At 52.1% G+C, this 20197-nt stretch overlaps 1 protein-coding gene across 1 annotated transcript; it reads left to right on the plus strand.

Moving 5' to 3' along the window:
• Window positions 1–11183: 11183 nt before the first annotated feature.
• Window positions 11184–14452, plus strand: LOC125702284 (G2/M phase-specific E3 ubiquitin-protein ligase-like). The gene is given in 10 exon segments (XM_048965400.1): window positions 11184–11226; window positions 11542–11633; window positions 11729–11830; window positions 12080–12204; window positions 12348–12541; window positions 12544–12712; window positions 12938–13051; window positions 13195–13313; window positions 13469–13718; window positions 13816–14452. Coding segments are annotated over 10 exon segments (1845 nt in total).
• The last annotated feature ends 5745 nt before the right edge of the window (window positions 14453–20197 follow it).

Genomic DNA, 20197 nt, shown 5'->3' on the forward strand with positions numbered 1-20197 from the left:
GGTGCCCGAGGGAGGCTCCAGGGCTGCAGTCCTGGCCAGGGACAGCTCTGTTCCTGCCTCTGGCAAGGGGAGTGTTGCCAGCAGGTGGAAGGAGGCCAACCTTCCTCCCCGCTTCATGGCCAGCAGCACGCCCCTCTGTGCACGGCCTGCAACAGCCGCCATCTTGCTTGGATGCCCAGGGCCCACGCCCTCAGCCCTCTGTGAGGTAGCGACTGCCTCACCACGGGTGTCACGGAGCAGCCATTGTGACCTAGGGGGCCAGGACCGGGTCAGGCCAGGCCAGGCTCAGACCGTGGGTCAGTGCGACCTGGTGAGGTGAGGAGAGGAGAGGGCAGGGAGCGAGGGGCTGCCTGAGGCTGCTCAGTGAGGAGGGATCCCCTCGCCTGGGGGCCTGAGCTGCCAACTCACTCTCGTCCTGCTTCTCCCGCAGAGTCGGCAGAGGAGAGTGTGGAAGACAAAGCCCAGCGCTGACTGGGCAGGGACTCCGAGCGCTCACTGTCGACGCGTGCCATGTCCAAAAGGAAGCAGAAGACCTCCAACCCGGAGGTTGAAGGTGAGAGCAAAGGATCTCTGCGTGCAGCTCCCTGCCGGGCAGAGGGGCACTGCGGGCTCTGCCTACTGTGTGCGAGAGGGGAGGCGGGGGCAGGCAGGGGCTCCCCACACACCGCTGGGCATGGCCCCTCTGCCCCTCAGCCGGGTTGGCCTGTGCGTGCCTGCTGGGACCGTTGGGCCTACAGCGGCCCTTTCCCCCTCGCGTCGTCCAGCCCTGCCCCTCATCCTGCATGGCAGACCCAGGGCAGGCCCCTGGCAACAGGCCTCAGGGACGCTTGGCACTCACTCCTGCTTCTCTTTGCTCTCTCCTCTTCAGTATGCATGCTGTGTCGCCGAGCAGATGTTCACCCGGACGCCTGCGGGCCCATGCTTGGCGAGAGCGGGCTTTGCGTCCACAAGTTTTGCTTGGTGAGTTCTCTCAGGGCTCCTTCCGCCCTCCAGCCGGGGATGCTCCCTCTTTTCCATCCTGTCCTCATGACATCCTGCTCTTTTCTCTGCTACAGTTTTTTGCCGACGGCCTTTACGAACACACTGCCGGACAGAGGGCGGTTCTGCAGATCCCCCTTGATGCCATCAGATGCGCAATCGAGGAGGCAGAGCAGAAGGTGAGGATCTCAAGGAACGGGGATGTTTGTGCCAGCACCAGCTAAGCCTGGAGCCTAAGCAAGCAAGGGCACTCTTTCCACCTAGCACCAGGACACAGTTCTTGATTAAACGAAGATCAAACTTGTCTGCTGGCGCGTCTGTAGAGCGTGACCCAGCGGTGCCTGCATTCTGTGCCCTGCCTGGAGGCGTGGCGTTGGCCTCAGAGGCCCTGAGCCTGCTGCTAATGGGGGCTGCTCTTCTCTTTCCAGCACTGCTTCGTTTGTGGAGACAAGGGGGCCTCCATCCACTGCGCAGAGACAGGCTGTGAACGCAGCTTTCATCTGCCCTGTGCCACGGATGGGGAATGTGTCACGCAGTTCTTTGGGCAGCACAGGTAAGGGCTGTCAGCAGCAGCCAACCAAGGGAGGAACCTGCACGGCTGCTTCCCAGTGCTGAAGCATGCAGCAAACTCCTTTGTGTTCCTCTGCTGACATCGCAGCACTTCTCGGCTCACCCATCCTGTCCATCTTCCCCCAGGTCCTTCTGCTGTGAGCACCGCCCTCAGCAGGCCGTGGAGGCAGCTCCAGAGCAAGACACAAACTGCGTCATCTGCCTGGAGCCCGTGGGGGACAAAAAGTCCTACCACACCATGGTGTGCCCGGTGTGCACACAGGCCTGGTTTCACCGGAGCTGCATCCAGGTAGGAGCCCTCCCTGCCCTTGCTCTGCAGTCACAGCAGGTGCTCAGCTGCACCAGGCCCCGCTCACACTCTGGCTGCTTGTGTTACCGCTGCAGGGACAGGCCATGAGTGCTGGCATTCTGCACTTCCGATGTCCCGTCTGCAAAGACAGGATGCAATTCCGGAAAGAAATGCATCTCCTCGGGATCCAAATCCCAGCCAGGTTGGTGCCTTCTGCCCAGCTCTCCAGATACTGAGGCGCAAGTGCTGTGCCTGCCCACGGATTGCCCCCAGCACGCCCAGCTGACCCTCTGCTGTCCCACGAGCCTTGGCCGCATCTTCATGGAGAAGCTGGGAATGGGCTTGCGCTGGAAGAGCAGGGATGTCCCAGATCCGCTCTATGCCTGGGGTCCTGAGGACTCATTGCTTTCTCTCCTTTCTCTGGCAGAAGACCAACATGGGAGGACAAGGAGAGCTATGAAACTCTGCACAAGAAACACCAGCGCTGTGATGTCGGCGAGTGCCTTCACACAGAAGGCAGGGAGCAAGCAGAGAAACACGGGTGAGTTACCACAGCAGCCCTGCGTGGGATCTCAGCCTCCCCCCAGGCTGGGGAGCAAGGACTGAGCTCAAGAGCTGCTCCCGCCACTCCCTGCTTGACTCATTTTGTGCACACAACTACAACCTCTTTTTTTTTTTCCCCAGGCCCTGGGAGCTGCTCCTGTGCACCTCGTGTGCTGCGCAAGGCACCCACCGGCTCTGCTCTAATTTGAGCAACAGCCTGAGCAGCTGGGAGTGTGACAGCTGTGCTGGCGTGGGCACAGGTAAGAGGCAAAGAGCCGTGGACTGCTGCCTTGGGGCCAGGCAAGGCCTGGCACAGCCGCTCCTCAGTGAGTTTCTCTGCCCCGGGAGGGCTGGGTTCCTCTCCCTCCATGGGGCTGCCGGGTCATCCTGTTGACCTTCCTGCCTCTCCTTACAGCCTCCAGAGCCGAGTCGCAGCTTGCTGGTCCCAGCACTGCCAGCCAGGAGGCGCCGGGACCATCTCATAGCTCCCCAGCACCTGATGACCGCAGATCTGCCTCTACCAGCCAGGCAGCATTGGAGTCATCTCCGAGTTCCCAGCTGCCTAAGCGCAGCAGCCTGTCCAGCCAGCCCAAGACAGGACAGAGGAAAATCCTGAGACGTAAATCCAACCAAGAAGATCAAGGGAGCAGCCAGCAGCAAGTGGGGTACTCTGGCAGAAGGCAATCTAGGCAGCAGCAGGGCACAGGCCGGACAAGAAGCCGCTCTCCACTCAAGGGTCGTGCCTCAAATTCCCCCAGGCAGCTCAGAAGACCAGCTGGCAGCAGACGCTCTCCAGCCTCAGGCGTTGGGAAGTGCATGTACATCTTTGCCAGGCAGGGGGCATCCAACAATTCCCCGGGAGCTGCCAACATCAGATGCCAAAGCCAGGGACAAAGCCAGTCCTCCCTACAAGGTCCGGCATCAAATCCCTTGAGCCAGCCCCAAGGATGCCGTGCCAGCAGCCAGCAGGAAGTGGGGTACACCTCCAGAAGGCAGTCCAGGCAGCTGGGCACAGGCCGGACAAGAAGCCGCTCTCCACTCAAGGGTCGTGCTTCAAATTCCCCCAGCCAGCTCAGAAGACCAGCTGGCAGCAGACGCTCTCCAGCCTCAGGCATTGGGAGGAGCATACACATCTCTACCAGGCAGGGGGCATCCAACAATTCCCCGAGGGCTGCAAACATCAGATGCCCAAGCCAGGGACAAAGCCTGTCCTCCCTACAAGGTCCGGCATCAAATCCCTCAAGCCAGCCCCAAGGACGCCGTGGCAGCAGAATTAGCCCGGCCCAAGGTGCTGGGAGCAGCACCCAGAGCTCTGCCGGACAGGTGGCGCCGAGGTCCTCCAGGCATTCCCAGCTGCCTGAACGCAGAAGACGTTCCAGTGTTCTGCAGCGAGGGCAGAACCAAGATCGAAGCCGTTCCCCATGGGATCGTCGGCCTTCCAATTCCCAAAGACAGTCGGGAGGAAGCCTCAGCCCCCGTTCCAGGCAGCAGCGGCCATCTCAGGCACGATACCCCTCCCGGGACCAGCCCTGAAGACACTGCAGGAGCAGCCATGGACCAGAGGGAAGAAAAAGAAGCGTTAGGAGAGCGGCCCGTGTCCTGCCAGGAGCTGCAGCTTTCTTCCTCTGAGCCCAAAGTCCTCTGGGGAATGCCGCTCCTCCTTTCCCCTCCGACAACCAAAATGCCTCAAAAAAGCAGTGCACAGAACCAGAACATCAACTCTCCAACTCCCACCGCTTTACGTGATGTTCTGATGTGGAATACCAACAACAAAAATTACAACACCACAACAAAAATTACAACACCACAACAAAAAATAAAACCAAAAATTTACCCCCAAAAAGCTGTCTAGTGCCTACTCTCTAAACCGGGAGCTGAATACTCCAGGTACACCGTTAGAGGTACACCGTGAGGATGAAGAAGGATCCAGGGTATATCCCCTGCATAAGGAGCAGGGCAGATATCTTTACACAAGCACACCGCTTCCAGGAGGACTGGTCAGAGAAGATCCAACCAAAGGCTTACAGGCAACACAGGCTCTTGGCATATGTATGTAGCCTCATTGCCAGAGCAGGCTGATTTTGCACAACTATGGCTACGCTACACCCAGCCTGTCCTAGCTCATACTGAGCCCCCTTGGTAGCCTCCACACGCAGCTCTTTGGTGGTGTTCACACCCAGCATGACTGCAGTGACTGCAAGGGGTCCTCTGCTGAGCTACAGCCCAGTTCAGCTGCATCTCAGCGCTTGTCTGAGCACGCATCCGTAGGTAAAAGACATGCAATCGGACACCCCTGATGCAAGAGGACAGAGAAACTGCACTCACTCACTTCATTGCAGTATCTCCCTGCCTTCTGTCACCAGCTGCTCTTTAACCACAGGCCCTCTGCAACCTCTCTTGACGTCGGATGCCAAGATCTGATGTCAGCGGTGCCAACCGGAGCCTGAAATATTCCAGCTGCCCACTGCCCACCTCTTCTTCCTTCCAAACCTAGCAATTTGTGCTAGGTGCATGCACACACAAATGCTGTCATTACAGCTCTGCTCTCAGCAAAACTAATGAAAGTTAGCTTGAATTACATCAGCGGAGGCCGAGCTCAGTTTTTTATCAGAGAAAAATTGAAGGAGCTAACACAAAGGAGATGCAATGAACTTGCTCATGTACCTACTTCTGGCAGTAATACTAAGGTACTGCCCATACAGTAGCACTTACAGTCCTGGCCCCGAGACTAAACAGGCAAGGGAATGAATAAGAGTTCACTATGAATTAAATAATAAAAAAGCATATCATAGCTCCATAAGATTGGAAGCAATTCAGGGAAATTCTAAGATCACTACATCATAGAGTCATGGAACGGCTTAGTTTGGAGGGGCCCTTAAAGATCATCTAGTCCCAATCCCCCTGCCGTGGGCAAGGCTGCTGTCCACCAGATCAAGCTGCCCATGATCCAGGCCAACCTGCCCTTGAATGTCTCCAGAGATGAGGCATTCACAGCCTCTCTGTGCAACCTGTGCCAGTGCCTCACCATTCTCTGAGTAACAAAATTCTTCCTAACGTCTAATCTAAATCTCCCCTCTCTTAGGTTAAAGCCTTGTCCTATCACTATCTACCTGTGTAAAAGGAAGGTATTCCTCCTACTTGTAAGATCCCTTGAAGTACTGGAAGGCCGCAATGAGGCCTCCCTGGGGCCTTCTCTTCTCCAAGCTAAATATGCCCAACTTCCTCAACTTTTCTTCACAAGAGAGGTGCTTCAGTCCTTCAGTCATCCTTGTGGCCCTCCTCTGGACGCAGTCCAACAGCTCCACATCCTTCCGCTACTGGGGGCTGCAGGCCCAGACACAGTACTCCAGATAGGATCTCATGAGGGCAGAGTAGGCAGGGACAATCATCTCCCTCCCCTGCTGACCACCCCTCTTCTGATGCAGCCCAGCATCCCGTTCGCCTTTCAGGATGCAAGAGTGCACTGCTGCCTCATGTCCAAGGCTGCTCTCAGTGAGTTCTTCTCTCAGCCTGTACGCATATCTCGGATTGCCTCGACCCAAGTGCAACACTTGGTCTTGTTAAACCTCATAAGGTTTTTGTGTATCTACTTTTTGAGTCTGGTCAGGTCCCGCCAGATGCCGTCCTTCCCTTCTACTGTGTCAGCTGCACCACTCAGCTTGGTGCCATCAGGTAACTTGCTGAGGGTGCACACAATCCCCTGCCTATGTTGATAAAGATGCTGAAGAGCACTGGTCCCAAAACACACCTCTGGGGGATCACGACGGATTAGGAAGCGCCTGGCCGGATGCAGCCAAGGGGTTGTGATCAATGGTTCTGTGTCAGGGTGGAGGCCGGTCACAAGCGGTGTCCCTCAGGAGTCAGTCTTGGGCCTGGTGCTCTTCAACATCTTCATCAGTGACATAGATGATGGCATGGAGTGCACCCTCAGCAAGTTTGCGGACGACACCAAGCTGAGCGGTGCAGTCGATGCACTGGAAGGAAGGAAGGGAAGCCATCCAGAGGGACCTGGACAGGCTGGAGAAGTGGGCCCATGAAAACCTAATGAGGTTCTGTAAGCCAAGTGCAGGGTGCTGCGCTTGGGTCGGGGCAATGCCAGGTATTTATACAAACTGTGGGAAGAGCTCCTGGGGAGCAGCCCTGCAGAGAAGGACGTGGCGGTGCTGGTGGACGAGAAGCTGGACGTGAGCCAACAGTGCGTGTTTGCAGCCCTGAAGGCCAACTGTGTGCAGGGCTGCACTAAAAAAGGGGTGGCCAGCAGGGAGAGGGAGGTGATTGTCCCCCTCTACTCGGCTCTTGTGAGGCCCCATCTGCAGCACTGCGTCCAGGCCTGGAGTTGGTGGAGCTCTTGGAGTGTGTCCAGAGGAGGGCCACCAAGATGATCAGAGGGCTGGAGCACCTCTGCTATGAGGAAAGGCTGAGGGAAGTGGGCTTGTTTAGCTTGGAGAAGAGAAGGCTTCAGGGGGACCTCAGTGTGGCCTTCCGGTACTTTGAGGGAGCATTTTAAACAGGAGGGGGAACGGCTGTTGACGAGGGTGGATCGAGATAGGACAAGGGGGAATGATTTTAAACTGAGACAGGGGACGTTTAAGTTAGATTTTAGGAGGAAGTTTTTCACACAGACTGTGGTACCGCAGTTGAACAGGTTGCCCAAGGAGGCTGTGGATGCCCCATCCCTGGAGGCCTTCAAGGCCAGGCTGGATGTAGCTCTGGGCAGCTGGGTAGAGGCCGAGTAGAGGGGGCCAAGTCCTTCTCTGCAGGGCTGCTCTCCAGGAGATCTTCCCCCAGTCTGTATAAACACCTGGCATTGCCCCGACCCAAGCGCAGCACCTCGCGGTTGCCCTTGTTGAACCTCACTCATCAGGTTTTCATGGGCCCACTTCTCCAGCGTGTCCAGGTCCCTCTGGATGTCTTCCCTTCCTTCCAGTGTATCAACTGCACCGCTCACTTTGGTGTCATCTGCAAATTTGCTGAGGGTGCACTCCATGCCATCGAGTTTATTTATTATGGGCCACTTATTTTAAAAAATGCATTAAGGACCAAAATAATATAATAACTGTATTTTTATATAAGACTATTGACTATCCAGCTCCGTTGCGCAGAGACAGAAGTAACGCCAAGCAGCGATACAGCTGTTGCAGTAAAATGAAAGCCTAAAACTAGGGAAGAAAAACAACAGAAAGAAAAAAGAAGTGGACGGCTTGTGTGACACCCAGGATTATACTCACACTGCAAATCACAGCTTGTGCTCTGACCTTTCAGTTTAAATTACTGCGACTGTTTTTCTAAATGCCAGCTACAAATGTCATTTTAGGCATAAAAGTTAAATTTCCTCTGGAACATGTGGATGTCCACATTGGATCCAACAGAAGATCTATCGAGGCAAAAATCTTCATTCTATTCAACAGCCCTCTTCCACTGTTGGAAGAACAGCTTATTCACACACAATGCACTCTAATACTCTCCTGATTCGTTTCTCATCTAAGCTTAGACGTACACAACAAAATTGCTCACATCTCAGACAGTCACTTTGGGAATCTCATCTCCTGACAAACACGGCTGGTGAAGCTTGCCTGACCTACTTTGAGAATCACTATCAAAATTAGATGAATCGTGCCCTAAAAATATTTACTTCTCCTTTGATTACAGAGAGAATCAAGCAAAATTAGCTCAAACATAAGAGTCTCTGTAAGAGACAGATTAAGGCGCCTGAGATTAACCCCGTTCAAAAGGCCTGCTCTCAAACCTGGATTTGGGTTGTTAAAGCAAAGAGGAATGGACTGCAGGGTCTGCCCCACACCTGACAAAGCTGTCTCTCCAAGGAGTAGAAATCTTCCAATGCTGTTCAGTTAAGTGGAAATGGCAATGGTAAAGCAGGGACAAGAAACAGCCAAACAGTGGCCAGAGGAAGCAAGAGGAGCACCAAAAGGTGGCAGGCATAGCAAGAAGTTTCAGAACAAAATACTGAGCTGAACAGGAGCTGAGCAATGAGCATCTGGGGGAGCACAGTCAGGGAATAAGGGTTGTGGCTTCAGCCACACCAGTCATTCTCAGTGGGAGGAACTAGAGGACTTTTAACAGCATTTCTTCAAGAACACTAATCCCTCCCACCTTTAACACTGTCAGCTGCTTTTGCAAGATGAGTCTGTAACTTTACTTTCCTTACCCTACACAAAGGAGGACCTTTATCTTCCTTAAGGCCTTTGTTTGAAACTTCATCCCTGTGTGAAAGCTGTTCTCCATGAAGCACTCCAGCAGTTTAATGTCTGAGATGGAGCCCGGGCTGAAGCTGTTTTAAGTTTCTAATGAAATCAGTAGAAATTGAACCTAGACCTTTCTGACTCTTTAAGCACGTCTGACAAAACGCTTAGGTCAGACTGAGATTCACTGTTGCTTCCAGCAAAGGAACTGTACAAATCAACAGCTTCTTTCTGGACAGCATCTTTCATTAAGAAAGGAAAAAAAGAAAAAAGAAAGAAAGAAAAAAAAAAAGCAGAAATGCCTTCAAAAACAAGAGAGCATAGTACAATGATTGCTCTTAATGAAGCCCAACAAAATCACAATCAAGAGCAAAACAAAACAAGGACAAAGCTAAGAAAAGCATTCTAAGAATCAAAACAAGGACAGGAAGAAACAAGTAACCCTGGTAGTTCAGTTCAAAACAAGCAAAAAATGCACTGAGACAGTCAGAGCACCAACATTTCACGTTAATTAACTTAGCAAAATGATACTACAGCCTCCAGAATTTATTTCTCAGATAGTATTTGAAATTCCAGTTGCCTCGTGGTAAAATAAATTTGATAAGATACATTCAGAGAGGGCAGAACACAATCTCAACAAAATGCAACACTGCCAACCCCCTGTGACACCCTACAGATGGTTCTCACTTCAGCTTGATGAACATTAACAGCATGTATGAGAGAAGCTTTAGAACGAAATGTAGCTTCAAAGACATTCTCAAGACTAAGGTCTTCTCTCATATTTGGAGATGGAAATTTCGATCTCTCAAGAAACAAAATGGCCATAGAACAAACTTCCTTCCAATAACAGAGGCTTTTCTGATTCTTCTTCCCACTGTTCTGCTTTCCACGCTCAGTCCTATATTTCTGCTAGCTTTAGAGAAAAATAGTTTGTGCCGGAATCCCAGACTCTCTTTCATAGATGTATTGTTTTAGTCCAAAAAAATAACTCTTCTTCTTCCAGATGTTCTCATTCCACACTCATCCCCTCTGCTGTCAAATTACATTAATCTGCAATGACTCTTGAGGTTACTTTTCACTCAGGGAGGAAAAAAATAGAAACAATCAAGCAAAAAAGCTAAGGAGACATTTTCCAATTGTCATGCTTCTGAACTTGGTCAAAATTATACCTCTGTGCAGGCAGGCATCAGTGGTCGTACCATCAAGGGACGGCCCATGGTTTATCTTTGATATCTATTCTGCTGATCCCAGCTGTAAACATGTCAGAGTTCATGATTCAGAATCAGGCCCTTGGTCTTGTTTGTCGTTCAGAATGAAATTGCTTTCACAAAATCACACTGTGAAGCCAAATGTTGGCAGGGTGCAGCTTACCACAGTACTTCTGGAGGAATTAATTAGGTGTGGGAAAAGAGAACGGTAGATCTTTTTGATGCTTTAAGTATTCAAGAGACTTAGTTTTGGAAAGTGAAATATTACAAGATTGCTTTATCACCTTTTTTAGAAACAAGACAACTTCAAAGACCACCAAGTTCATCTAAAATGATAAAAATTTATTTTTTGATTTTTTGACAATAAGCCATGAACAACTGCTCTGAACTTCAAATGCAATCATGGCAAATCATTTGAAGCAGAGATGCCGAGAGTCTTGACATCCGGACCCCGTGGTATTTACAAGCAGAGACTGGGAGCCAGAGTGGAATTGCTCCCTTGGGTCATACGGTCCCTGCTTCCAGGGCCTACTGCGATCCTCTTGATCAAGTGTGCTGCACACTTCCTTTCTCTGGGAAACACTACTATTTCCAGTCCATAAAACGATTCAACAGGTCATTCTCAAAGACTGGCTTGTCTGCGGGTTCCTTTAGCAATTTCTGTGGCCTAGGGCATAGGGTTAACGATCCTGACATCTAGTCATCTAAACAAACTCAAAAGGAACCTGCTACAGAATCCCTGCAATCAGATTGGTGTCCTTCACACCAGCCCTCTAGAGAGGAGTGCTGTGCCGGCCCACAGCAGGCCTAGCCCTTTATTGGCCTGTGAGCGTTGGCCTCAGCTTCACGGAGAAGCTGGAAACAGGCTTGGGGTGGAGGAGCAGTGGTGCCCGAGGGAGGCTCCAGGGCTGCAGTCCTGGCCAGGGACAGCTCTGTTCCTGCCTCTGGCAAGGGGAGTGTTGCCAGCAGGTGGAAGGAGGCCAACCTTCCTCCCCGCTTCATGGCCAGCAGCACGCCCCTCTGTGCACGGCCTGCAACAGCCGCCATCTTGCTTGGGTGCCCAGGGCCCACGCCCTCAGCCCTCTGTGAGGTAGCGACTGCCTCACCACGGGTGTCACGGAGCAGCCATTGTGACCTAGGGGGCCAGGACCGGGTCAGGCCAGGCCAGGCTCAGACCGTGGGTCAGTGCGACCTGGTGAGGTGAGGAGAGCAGAGGGCAGGGAGCGAGGGGCTGCCTGAGGCTGCTCAGTGAGGAGGGATCCCCTCGCCTGGGGGCCTGAGCTGCCAACTCACTCTCGTCCTGCTTCTCCCGCAGAGTCGGCAGAGGAGAGTGTGGAAGACAAAGCCCAGCGCTGACTGGGCAGGGACTCCGAGCGCTCACTGTCGACGCGTGCCATGTCCAAAAGGAAGCAGAAGACCTCCAACCCGGAGGTTGAAGGTGAGAGCAAAGGATCTCTGCGTGCAGCTCCCTGCCGGGCAGAGGGGCACTGCGGGCTCTGCCTACTGTGTGCGAGAGGGGAGGCGGGGGCAGGCAGGGGCTCCCCACACACCGCTGGGCATGGCCCCTCTGCCCCTCAGCCGGGTTGGCCTGTGCGTGCCTGCTGGGACCGTTGGGCCTACAGCGGCCCTTTCCCCCTCGCGTCGTCCAGCCCTGCCCCTCATCCTGCATGGCAGACCCAGGGCAGGCCCCTGGCAACAGGCCTCAGGGACGCTTGGCACTCACTCCTGCTTCTCTTTGCTCTCTCCTCTTCAGAATGCATGCTGTGTCGCCGAGCAGATGTTCACCCGGACGCCTGCGGGCCCATGCTTGGCGAGAGCGGGCTTTGCGTCCACAAGTTTTGCTTGGTGAGTTCTCTCAGGGCTCCTTCCGCCCTCCAGCCGGGGATGCTCCCTCTTTTCCATCCTGTCCTCATGACATCCTGCTCTTTTCTCTGCTACAGTTTTTTGCTGACGGCCTTTACGAACACACTGCCGGACAGAGGGCGGTTCTGCAGATCCCCCTTGATGCCATCAGATGCGCAATCGAGGAGGCAGAGCAGAAGGTGAGGAACTCAAGGAACAGGGATGTTTGTGCCAGCACCAGCTAAGCCTGGAGCCTAAGCAAGCAAGGGCACTCTTTCCACCTAGCACCAGGACACAGTTCTTGATTAAACGAAGATCAAACTTGTCTGCTGGCGCGTCTGTAGAGCGTGACCCAGCGGTGCCTGCATTCTGTGCCCTGCCTGGAGGCGTGGCGTTGGCCTCAGAGGCCCTGAGCCTGCTGCTAATGGGGGCTGCTCTTCTCTTTCCAGCACTGCTTCGTTTGTGGAGACAAGGGGGCCTCCATCCACTGCGCAGAGACAGGCTGTGAACGCAGCTTTCATCTGCCCTGTGCCACGGATGGGGAATGTGTCACGCAGTTCTTTGGGCAGCACAGGTAAGGGCTGTCAGCAGCAGCCAACCAAGGGAGGAACCTGCACGGCTGCTTCCCAGTGCTGAAGCATGCAGCAAACTCCTTTGTGTTCCTCTGCTGACATCGCAGCACTTCTCGGCTCACCCATCCTGTCCATCTTCCCCCAGGTCCTTCTGCTGTGAGCACCGCCCTCAGCAGGCCGTGGAGGCAGCTCCAGAGCAAGACACAAACTGCGTCATCTGCCTGGAGCCCGTGGGGGACAAAAAGTCCTACCACACCATGGTGTGCCCGGTGTGCACACAGGCCTGGTTTCACCGGAGCTGCATCCAGGTAGGAGCCCTCCCTGCCCTTGCTCTGCAGTCACAGCAGGTGCTCAGCTGCACCAGGCCCCGCTCACACTCTGGCTGCTTGTGTTACCGCTGCAGGGACAGGCCATGAGTGCTGGCATTCTGCACTTCCGATGTCCCGTCTGCAAAGACAGGATGCAATTCCGGAAAGAAATGCATCTCCTCGGGATCCAAATCCCAGCCAGGTTGGTGCCGTCTGCCCAGCTCTCCAGATACTGAGGCGCAAGTGCTGTGCCTGCCCACGGATTGCCCCCAGCACGCCCAGCTGACCCTCTGCTGTCCCACGAGCCTTGGCCGCAGCTTCATGGAGAAGCTGGGAATGGGCTTGCGCTGGAAGAGCAGGGATGTCCCAGATCCGCTCTATGCCTGGGGTCCTGAGGACTCATTGCTTTCTCTCCTTTCTCTGGCAGAAGACCAACATGGGAGGACAAGGAGAGCTATGAAACTCTGCACAAGAAACACCAGCGCTGTGATGTCGGCGAGTGCCTTCACACAGAAGGCAGGGAGCAAGCAGAGAAACACGGGTGAGTTACCACAGCAGCCCTGCGTGGGATCTCAGCCTCCCCCCAGGCTGGGGAGCAAGGACTGAGCTCAAGAGCTGCTCCCGCCACTCCCTGCTTGACTCATTTTGTGCACACAACTACAACCTCTTTTTTTTTTTCCCCAGGCCCTGGGAGCTGCTCCTGTGCACCTCGTGTGCTGCGCAAGGCACCCACCGGCTCTGCTCTAATTTGAGCAACAGCCTGAGCAGCTGGGAGTGTGACAGCTGTGCTGGCGTGGGCACAGGTAAGAGGCAAAGAGCCGTGGACTGCTGCCTTGGGGCCAGGCAAGGCCTGGCACAGCCGCTCCTCAGTGAGTTTCTCTGCCCCGGGAGGGCTGGGTTCCTCTCCCTCCATGGGGCTGCCGGGTCATCCTGTTGACCTTCCTGCCTCTCCTTACAGCCTCCAGAGCCGAGTCGCAGCTTGCTGGTCCCAGCACTGCCAGCCAGGAGGCGCCGGGACCATCTCATAGCTCCCCAGCACCTGATGACCGCAGATCTGCCTCTACCAGCCAGGCAGCATTGGAGTCATCTCCGAGTTCCCAGCTGCCTAAGCGCAGCAGCCTGTCCAGCCAGCCCAAGACAGGACAGAGGAAAATCCTGAGACGTAAATCCAACCAAGAAGATCAAGGGAGCAGCCAGCAGCAAGTGGGGTACTCTGGCAGAAGGCAATCTAGGCAGCAGCAGGGCACAGGCCGGACAAGAAGCCGCTCTCCACTCAAGGGTCGTGCTTCAAATTCCCCCAGCCAGCTCAGAAGACCAGCTGGCAGCAGACGCTCTCCAGCCTCAGGCATTGGGAGGAGCATACACATCTCTGCCAGGCAGGGGGCATCCAACAATTCCCCGAGGGCTGCAAACATCAGATGCCCAAGCCAGGGACAAAGCCTGTCCTCCCTACAAGGTCCGGCATCAAATCCCTCGAGCCAGCCCCAAGGACGCCGTGGCAGCAGAATTAGCCCGGCCCAAGGTGCTGGGAGCAGCACCCAGAGCTCTGCCGGACAGGTGGCGCCGAGGTCCTCCAGGCATTCCCAGCTGCCTGAACGCAGAAGACGTTGCAGTGTTCTGCAGCGAGGGCAGAACCAAGATCGAAGCCGTTCCCCACGGGATCGTCGGCCTTCCAATTCCCAAAGACAGTCGGGAGGAAGCCTCAGCCCCCGTTCCAGGCAGCAGCGGCCATCTCAGGCACGATGCCCCTCCCGGGACCAGCCCTGAAGATCCTGCAGGAGCAGCCATGGACCAGAGGGAAGAAAAGGAAGCGTTAATGTCTTACGAGCTGGTCTGGCACGGCCCTGTGACTATAGAGGCAACGGACTCGTGGGCCCCAGGAGAAGCATACGGAGATTGCAGACGGGTCTACAAAAACTACAAAGCAGCGGCAACCATCTGACGAGTCCGCGAGAGGGAGAGCGGCCCGTGTCCTGCCAGGAGCTGCAGCTTTCTTCCTCTGAGCCCAAAGTCCTCTGGGGAATGCCGCTCCTCCTTTCCCCTCCAACAACCAAAATGCCTCAAAAAAGCAGTGCACAGAACCAGAACATCAACTCTCCAACTCCCACCGCTTTACGTGATGTTCTGATGTGGAATACCAACAACAAAAATTACAACACCACAACAAAAATTACAACACCACAACAAAAAATAAAACCAAAAATTTACCCCCAAAAAGCTGTCTAGTGCCTACTCTCTAAACCGGGAGCTGAATACTCCAGGTACACCGTTAGAGGTACACCGTGAGGATGAAGAAGGATCCAGGGTATATCCCCTGCATAAGGAGCAGGGCAGATATCTTTACACAAGCACAGCGCTTCCAGGAGGACTGGTCAGAGAAGAGCCAACCAAAGGCTTACAGGCAACACAGGCTCTTGGCATACGTATGTAGCCTCATTGCCAGAGCAGGCTGATTTTGCACAACTATGGCTACGCTACACCCAGCCTGTCCTAGCTCATACTGAGCCCCCTTGGTAGCCTCCACACGCAGCTCTTTGGTGGTGTTCACACCCAGCATGACTGCAGTGACTGCAAGGGGTCCTCTGCTGAGCTACAGCCCAGTTCAGCTGCATCTCAGCGCTTGTCTGAGCACGCATCCGTAGGTAAGAGACATGCAATCGGACACCCCTGATGCAAGAGGACAGAGAAACTGCACTCACTCACTCCATTGCAGTATCTCCCTGTCTTCTGTCACCAGCTGCTCTTTAACCACAGGCCCTCTGCAACCTCTCTTGACGTCGGATGCCAAGATCTGATGTCAGCGGTGCCAACCGGAGCCTGAAATATTCCAGCTGCCCACTGCCCACCTCTTCTTCCTTCCAAACCTAGCAATTTGTGCTAGGTGCATGCACACACAAATGCTGTCATTACAGCTCTGCTCTCAGCAAAACTAATAAAAGTTAGCTTGAATTACATCAGCGGAGGCCGAGCTCAGTTTTTTATCAGAGAAAAATTGAAGGAGCTAACACAAAGGAGATGCAATGAACTTGCTCATGTACCTACTTCTGGCAGTAATACTAAGGTACTGCCCGTACAGTAGCACTTACAGTCCTGGCCCCGAGACTAAACAGGCAAGGGAATGAATAAGAGTCCACTACGAATAAAATAATAAAAAAGCATATCATAGCTCCATAAGATTGGAAGCAATTCAGGGAAATTCTAAGATCACTACATCATAGAGTCATGGAACGGCTTAGTTTGGAGGGGCCCTTAAAGATCATCTAGTCCCAATCCCCCTGCCGTGGGCAAGGCTGCTGTCCACCAGATCAAGCTGCCCATGATCCAGGCCAACCTGCCCTTGAATGTCTCCAGAGATGAGGCATTCACAGCCTCTCTGTGCAACCTGTGCCAGTGCCTCACCATTCTCTGAGTAACAAAATTCTTCCTAACGTCTAATCTAAATCTCCCCTCTCTTAGGTTAAAGCCTTGTCCTATCACTATCTACCTGTGTAAAAGGAAGGTATTCCTCCTACTTGTAAGATCCCTTGAAGTACTGGAAGGCCGCAATGAGGTCTCCCTGGGGCCTTCTCTTCTCCAAGCTAAATATGCCCAACTTCCTCAACTTTTCTTCACAAGAGAGGTGCTTCAGTCCTTCAGTCATCCTTGTGGCCCTCCTCTGGACGCAGTCCAACAGCTCCACATCCTTCCGCTACTGGGGGCTGCAGGCCCAGACACAGTACTCCAGATAGGATCTCATGAGGGCAGAGTAGGCAGGGACAATCATCTCCTGCAGTGACTGCAAGGGGTCCTCTGCTGAGCTACAGCCCAGTTCAGCTGCATCTCAGCGCTTGTCTGAGCACGCATCAGTAGGTCAAATAAATGGAGGGGGAAAAAAAAGTGTTATTGGGCCTGACCAGCACAGCCCAGTGACTGATGAGGCAAGGGAATAAATAAATCCAATATGAATAAAATGAATATATTAACATCACTATTAAACCATTTCACCTTCTTTTATTTTTCATGTGCTTTTCCCCCCCGTCTTTGCTTTTCCCCAGGCTCATACATTCTGGGTTTTTGCTTTTTATTTCTGCATAGTATCTTCCTTGGCAGATGGCATGCAGACTTGGCTTTACCAAACACAAGGCAGCAGAAGCTATCATCAGGAGCAGCTTTCAGACCAGCAGAACAGTGTTTCAAAAAACATCCATGTGCTTAAGAATTTTTCCAGGTGCATAGTTTTTTTCTGCCAACTAGTGACAACTGCCAAGTTCCTACAGTCCTCTAGATATCAAATCTCGGGAATGTAAGTGACGAGACCCACTCTCATCCAAAGCGAAGGGGTTGCCAAGCCAGGGAAGAGAACTTTATGTGCCTTCTGCCGTGTACCTCCAGGACAACTCCAGGGCGATAGGAGCATTGCGCCGGGGCAGCCGCACCGACCCGGCGGGCTACAGACAGCGGCCTGCCTGCAGGGGGCGCCAAAGCACCGGACGCGGCGCTTTGTGGCGCTGCGGCTGACGCCGCTCCCCTCCGCCCCCGCGAGCGCCCGCCTCGCCGTGCTGGCATCGGTCTGAGAAGGCGGTGATGTAGGGGCGGAGGGGAGGAGTTGTACCTACCTGCCGCACTCGTTCTGCTTTCCAAGAAATACACTATTTTTTTCTCTTATTTATTTTTAATTTTTTCTCTCACGTTTGGCCTGCATTGTTCTCCAGCTCCTACAACAGTTGTTCTCCCTTACATCAGCCCCGAGTGCACATAAATCGCTTTTTGTACACCGACACTGATTGTGGCAGAAAGCTCAGCCTGTACTGGGCTCTCTATGCAGCCTTGGGCTGCGCTCATCCCTATCTGCTTTCCTTAGAAAACCCCTACAGCTCACACCGATCCTCAAAGCTCCCATACACCGCAGTTTTATGCATCTCCCTTTTATTATTGTATGCCTTTGTCTTTACTCTCTGTGGTGCAGAGGGATGCTTTATCCAGGGTTCATGTCAATAAATCACTCTTACAAGTGGCCATGCTGAATTCTCTGCATCTGATGCTGTGCAGACAGACAGCACTGAACAGTAACATAGAAGATAAAAGCGTAGTTACACTGAGTATTTCCAAATTGTGGTAACCGAAGTCACCTTCATAGAGTATGTCCATAGCATGGCATGGAGGCAACTGAGGATACTATGGGATTCTGGATGGGTGATGGGACTTCAGTTCTGGAGCGGCTGGGAATCATAGAAACATAGAATGATTAAGGTTGGAAAAGACCACTAAGATAATCTAATTTAACCATCAGCCCATCTCCACCATGCCCACTAACTGTGTCCTGCAGCACCACATCACAGTTCTTGAACACCTCCAAGGATGGTAACTCCACCACCGTTATCCAGCTTTAAGAAATTCATGTCTGTATACAATACATCAGATAAAACAGGGAAAGAGATAGATATCATCAGATAGAACAGGGAAAGAAAACAAAACAAAACAAAAACAAACAAGAAAACAATAAACTTACCCCATACTTTCTCAGAGCCCAACAGACTCCCCGGAAGAACAGGAAGCCAGGCAGTCTAATGGCCTCGACATTCATCTGACTTAACTTCTACCACTTAGAAGCTACTGCAGACAGTCCTAAACCTTACTTGCCCATGAGCTATAAGCTGAACAGAATGGTACAAAAGAGGCCCACTATCAGAATTAAGTTTGCATCCTGCTCAAATATGGTATGCAGCTGGTTTGACACTGTGGTGTCAGAAGATGATACAAGCTACAGAGAAAGAATATGCAAAGAAAGAAGGCACAGTGAGGCAGAGTAGGGAATGGCTTCCATGTGGGAGTGCATAAGTAGATTAAGACTCAAATAAATTGCCTCTCTTACAGAGCAGGGAATATAATAGGGAGCTAGTGACATGGAAAGGGTAAACAGGAACAGATGTCATGTATCTTCCAAATTAAGACCTAGTAAATAAAATCAGGAAGTTCAAAATGAACAGAAAGCAGCATGTCTGCACACAATTAATTGTGGAGCTTTAGAGTTTGCTGAAAGACAGTAAAATTTTGCATGTGTTCAAAAAGGGCTTGGGGACATTCAGGGAAGAGGAATGTGTGAAGGCTCTTGTATTGACAGACACTGACAATGGATCAGGAAGTGCCTGCACCAGAGGCTGATGAGGCTGCATGTGTGCTGCTGTTGGCTTCTATCATGCATGGGGCTCACTTAGGTGGACCTTTGGATGGATATTCTGTAATGGGAATGTATGTGGAGGGTAATATCCTTTTGTAGGTGTTGTAGATGTTCAGCAGTTGCCTTTAAATGTAGACAAAGGAAGCACTTCCTAGTCCCTAAGGTGGCAGTAGCTCAGTGCGTAACTACATTTTTGCTTGGCTGCATATCAGACCTTTCTTCTACTGACAGGAGGAGAGGTAATGGCCTCAAGTCGCACCACTGGAGTTCCAGGTAGGATGTTAGGACAAATTTCTTCTCTGAAAGAGTGGTGAGAGACTGGAATGGGCTGCCCAGGGAGGCAGAGGAGTCCATGTCTCTGGAGGCGTTCAAGAAATGTGGAGATGTGGCACTGAGTGGGCATGGCTTAGTGGGCATGGTGGTGATGGGTCAATAGCTGAACTGGGTGATCTTAGAGGTCTTTTCCAAACTTAACAACTCCATAATTCTGCAGTTCTCTTATGCACTGGGTTTCTGTAGCCTCAGTTGTTCTGTGGTACATAGCTGCAGGTAAATAATGGCAGTCACACCAATTAATTTTCTTCAATGAGTGCATATAAAATAGAAGCTTCTCCACTTTTTTTCTTCTTTTTAAATAAGCAATATGAGTTATGAAGCTGAACTCAGACATGAAAGTACTTCAAAAATAAAGGTTCAGTTTGTACACCTTCTGATTATGGCAGCAGATTCATTTCAATGTGTAAAGCTATTTTATTTCGCCTCATAATATTCAATAAAGCCCTGAATTATAGCAAGATCGAGTATATTGCAAATCTTCCTTTTCTCTGTTTCTCTGTGATCCAGCTGCATAGACCAACAGTCCACCAAAATGCAGAGAAATAAGAACAGAACTGAGCAAACAAAAGCACCGAAGCTGAAAAGATCCAAGTAATAAAAAAGATTATTTTGGTACAAAACATATGAGATATTACAGTTTTAATAACTTTTTTTTTCTCATTAGAAAATTGCCTTCAGGAAGAAGTTTTGCTTTATGTCCATTTGCTAATATCTTTTTATGTGTTTAAGTAATTTGTTCCAGCTTCCTTTCTGTCCTTTTAAATTAATAATTAGAAGGCAGACACAGAAATAAGTCCTTTATTCTAATGAAAAAGAATGAGTCATTAGTGCTTATCATTCTAAAACACCTTTTACTCTGGGAATTTTCAGAAGATTTTCAAGTGTGACCTACTGTGCAAATTGCTGCTTTTACCACGGTGTAGAGCCAGTAGTTGCTCTGACATCCTGCAGGCTGAGTAGGGCTGGGGTGCTGTGCTGTCAGGTCTGGCTGCAGGAAGGATCTGTGTCTGCTTCTTCCACAGATCCTTCCCAGCAGGGCAGTTCCCCATGCCCTATCCAGCCTGGCATGAGAAGGCAGAAGAATCTGTCCCCCTTAGCTGCCTAAGGACCTCATCTCTCTCCTTGAGCTTCTTCACAACTGTAGAAAATGGAAATGCTTTCTTTGCTGTTTGGATCCACTTCCACATGTGTGTG

Source organism: Lagopus muta, chromosome 1 (assembly GCF_023343835.1).
Source record: "Lagopus muta isolate bLagMut1 chromosome 1, bLagMut1 primary, whole genome shotgun sequence".
Taxonomy (NCBI): Eukaryota; Metazoa; Chordata; class Aves; order Galliformes; family Phasianidae; genus Lagopus; species Lagopus muta.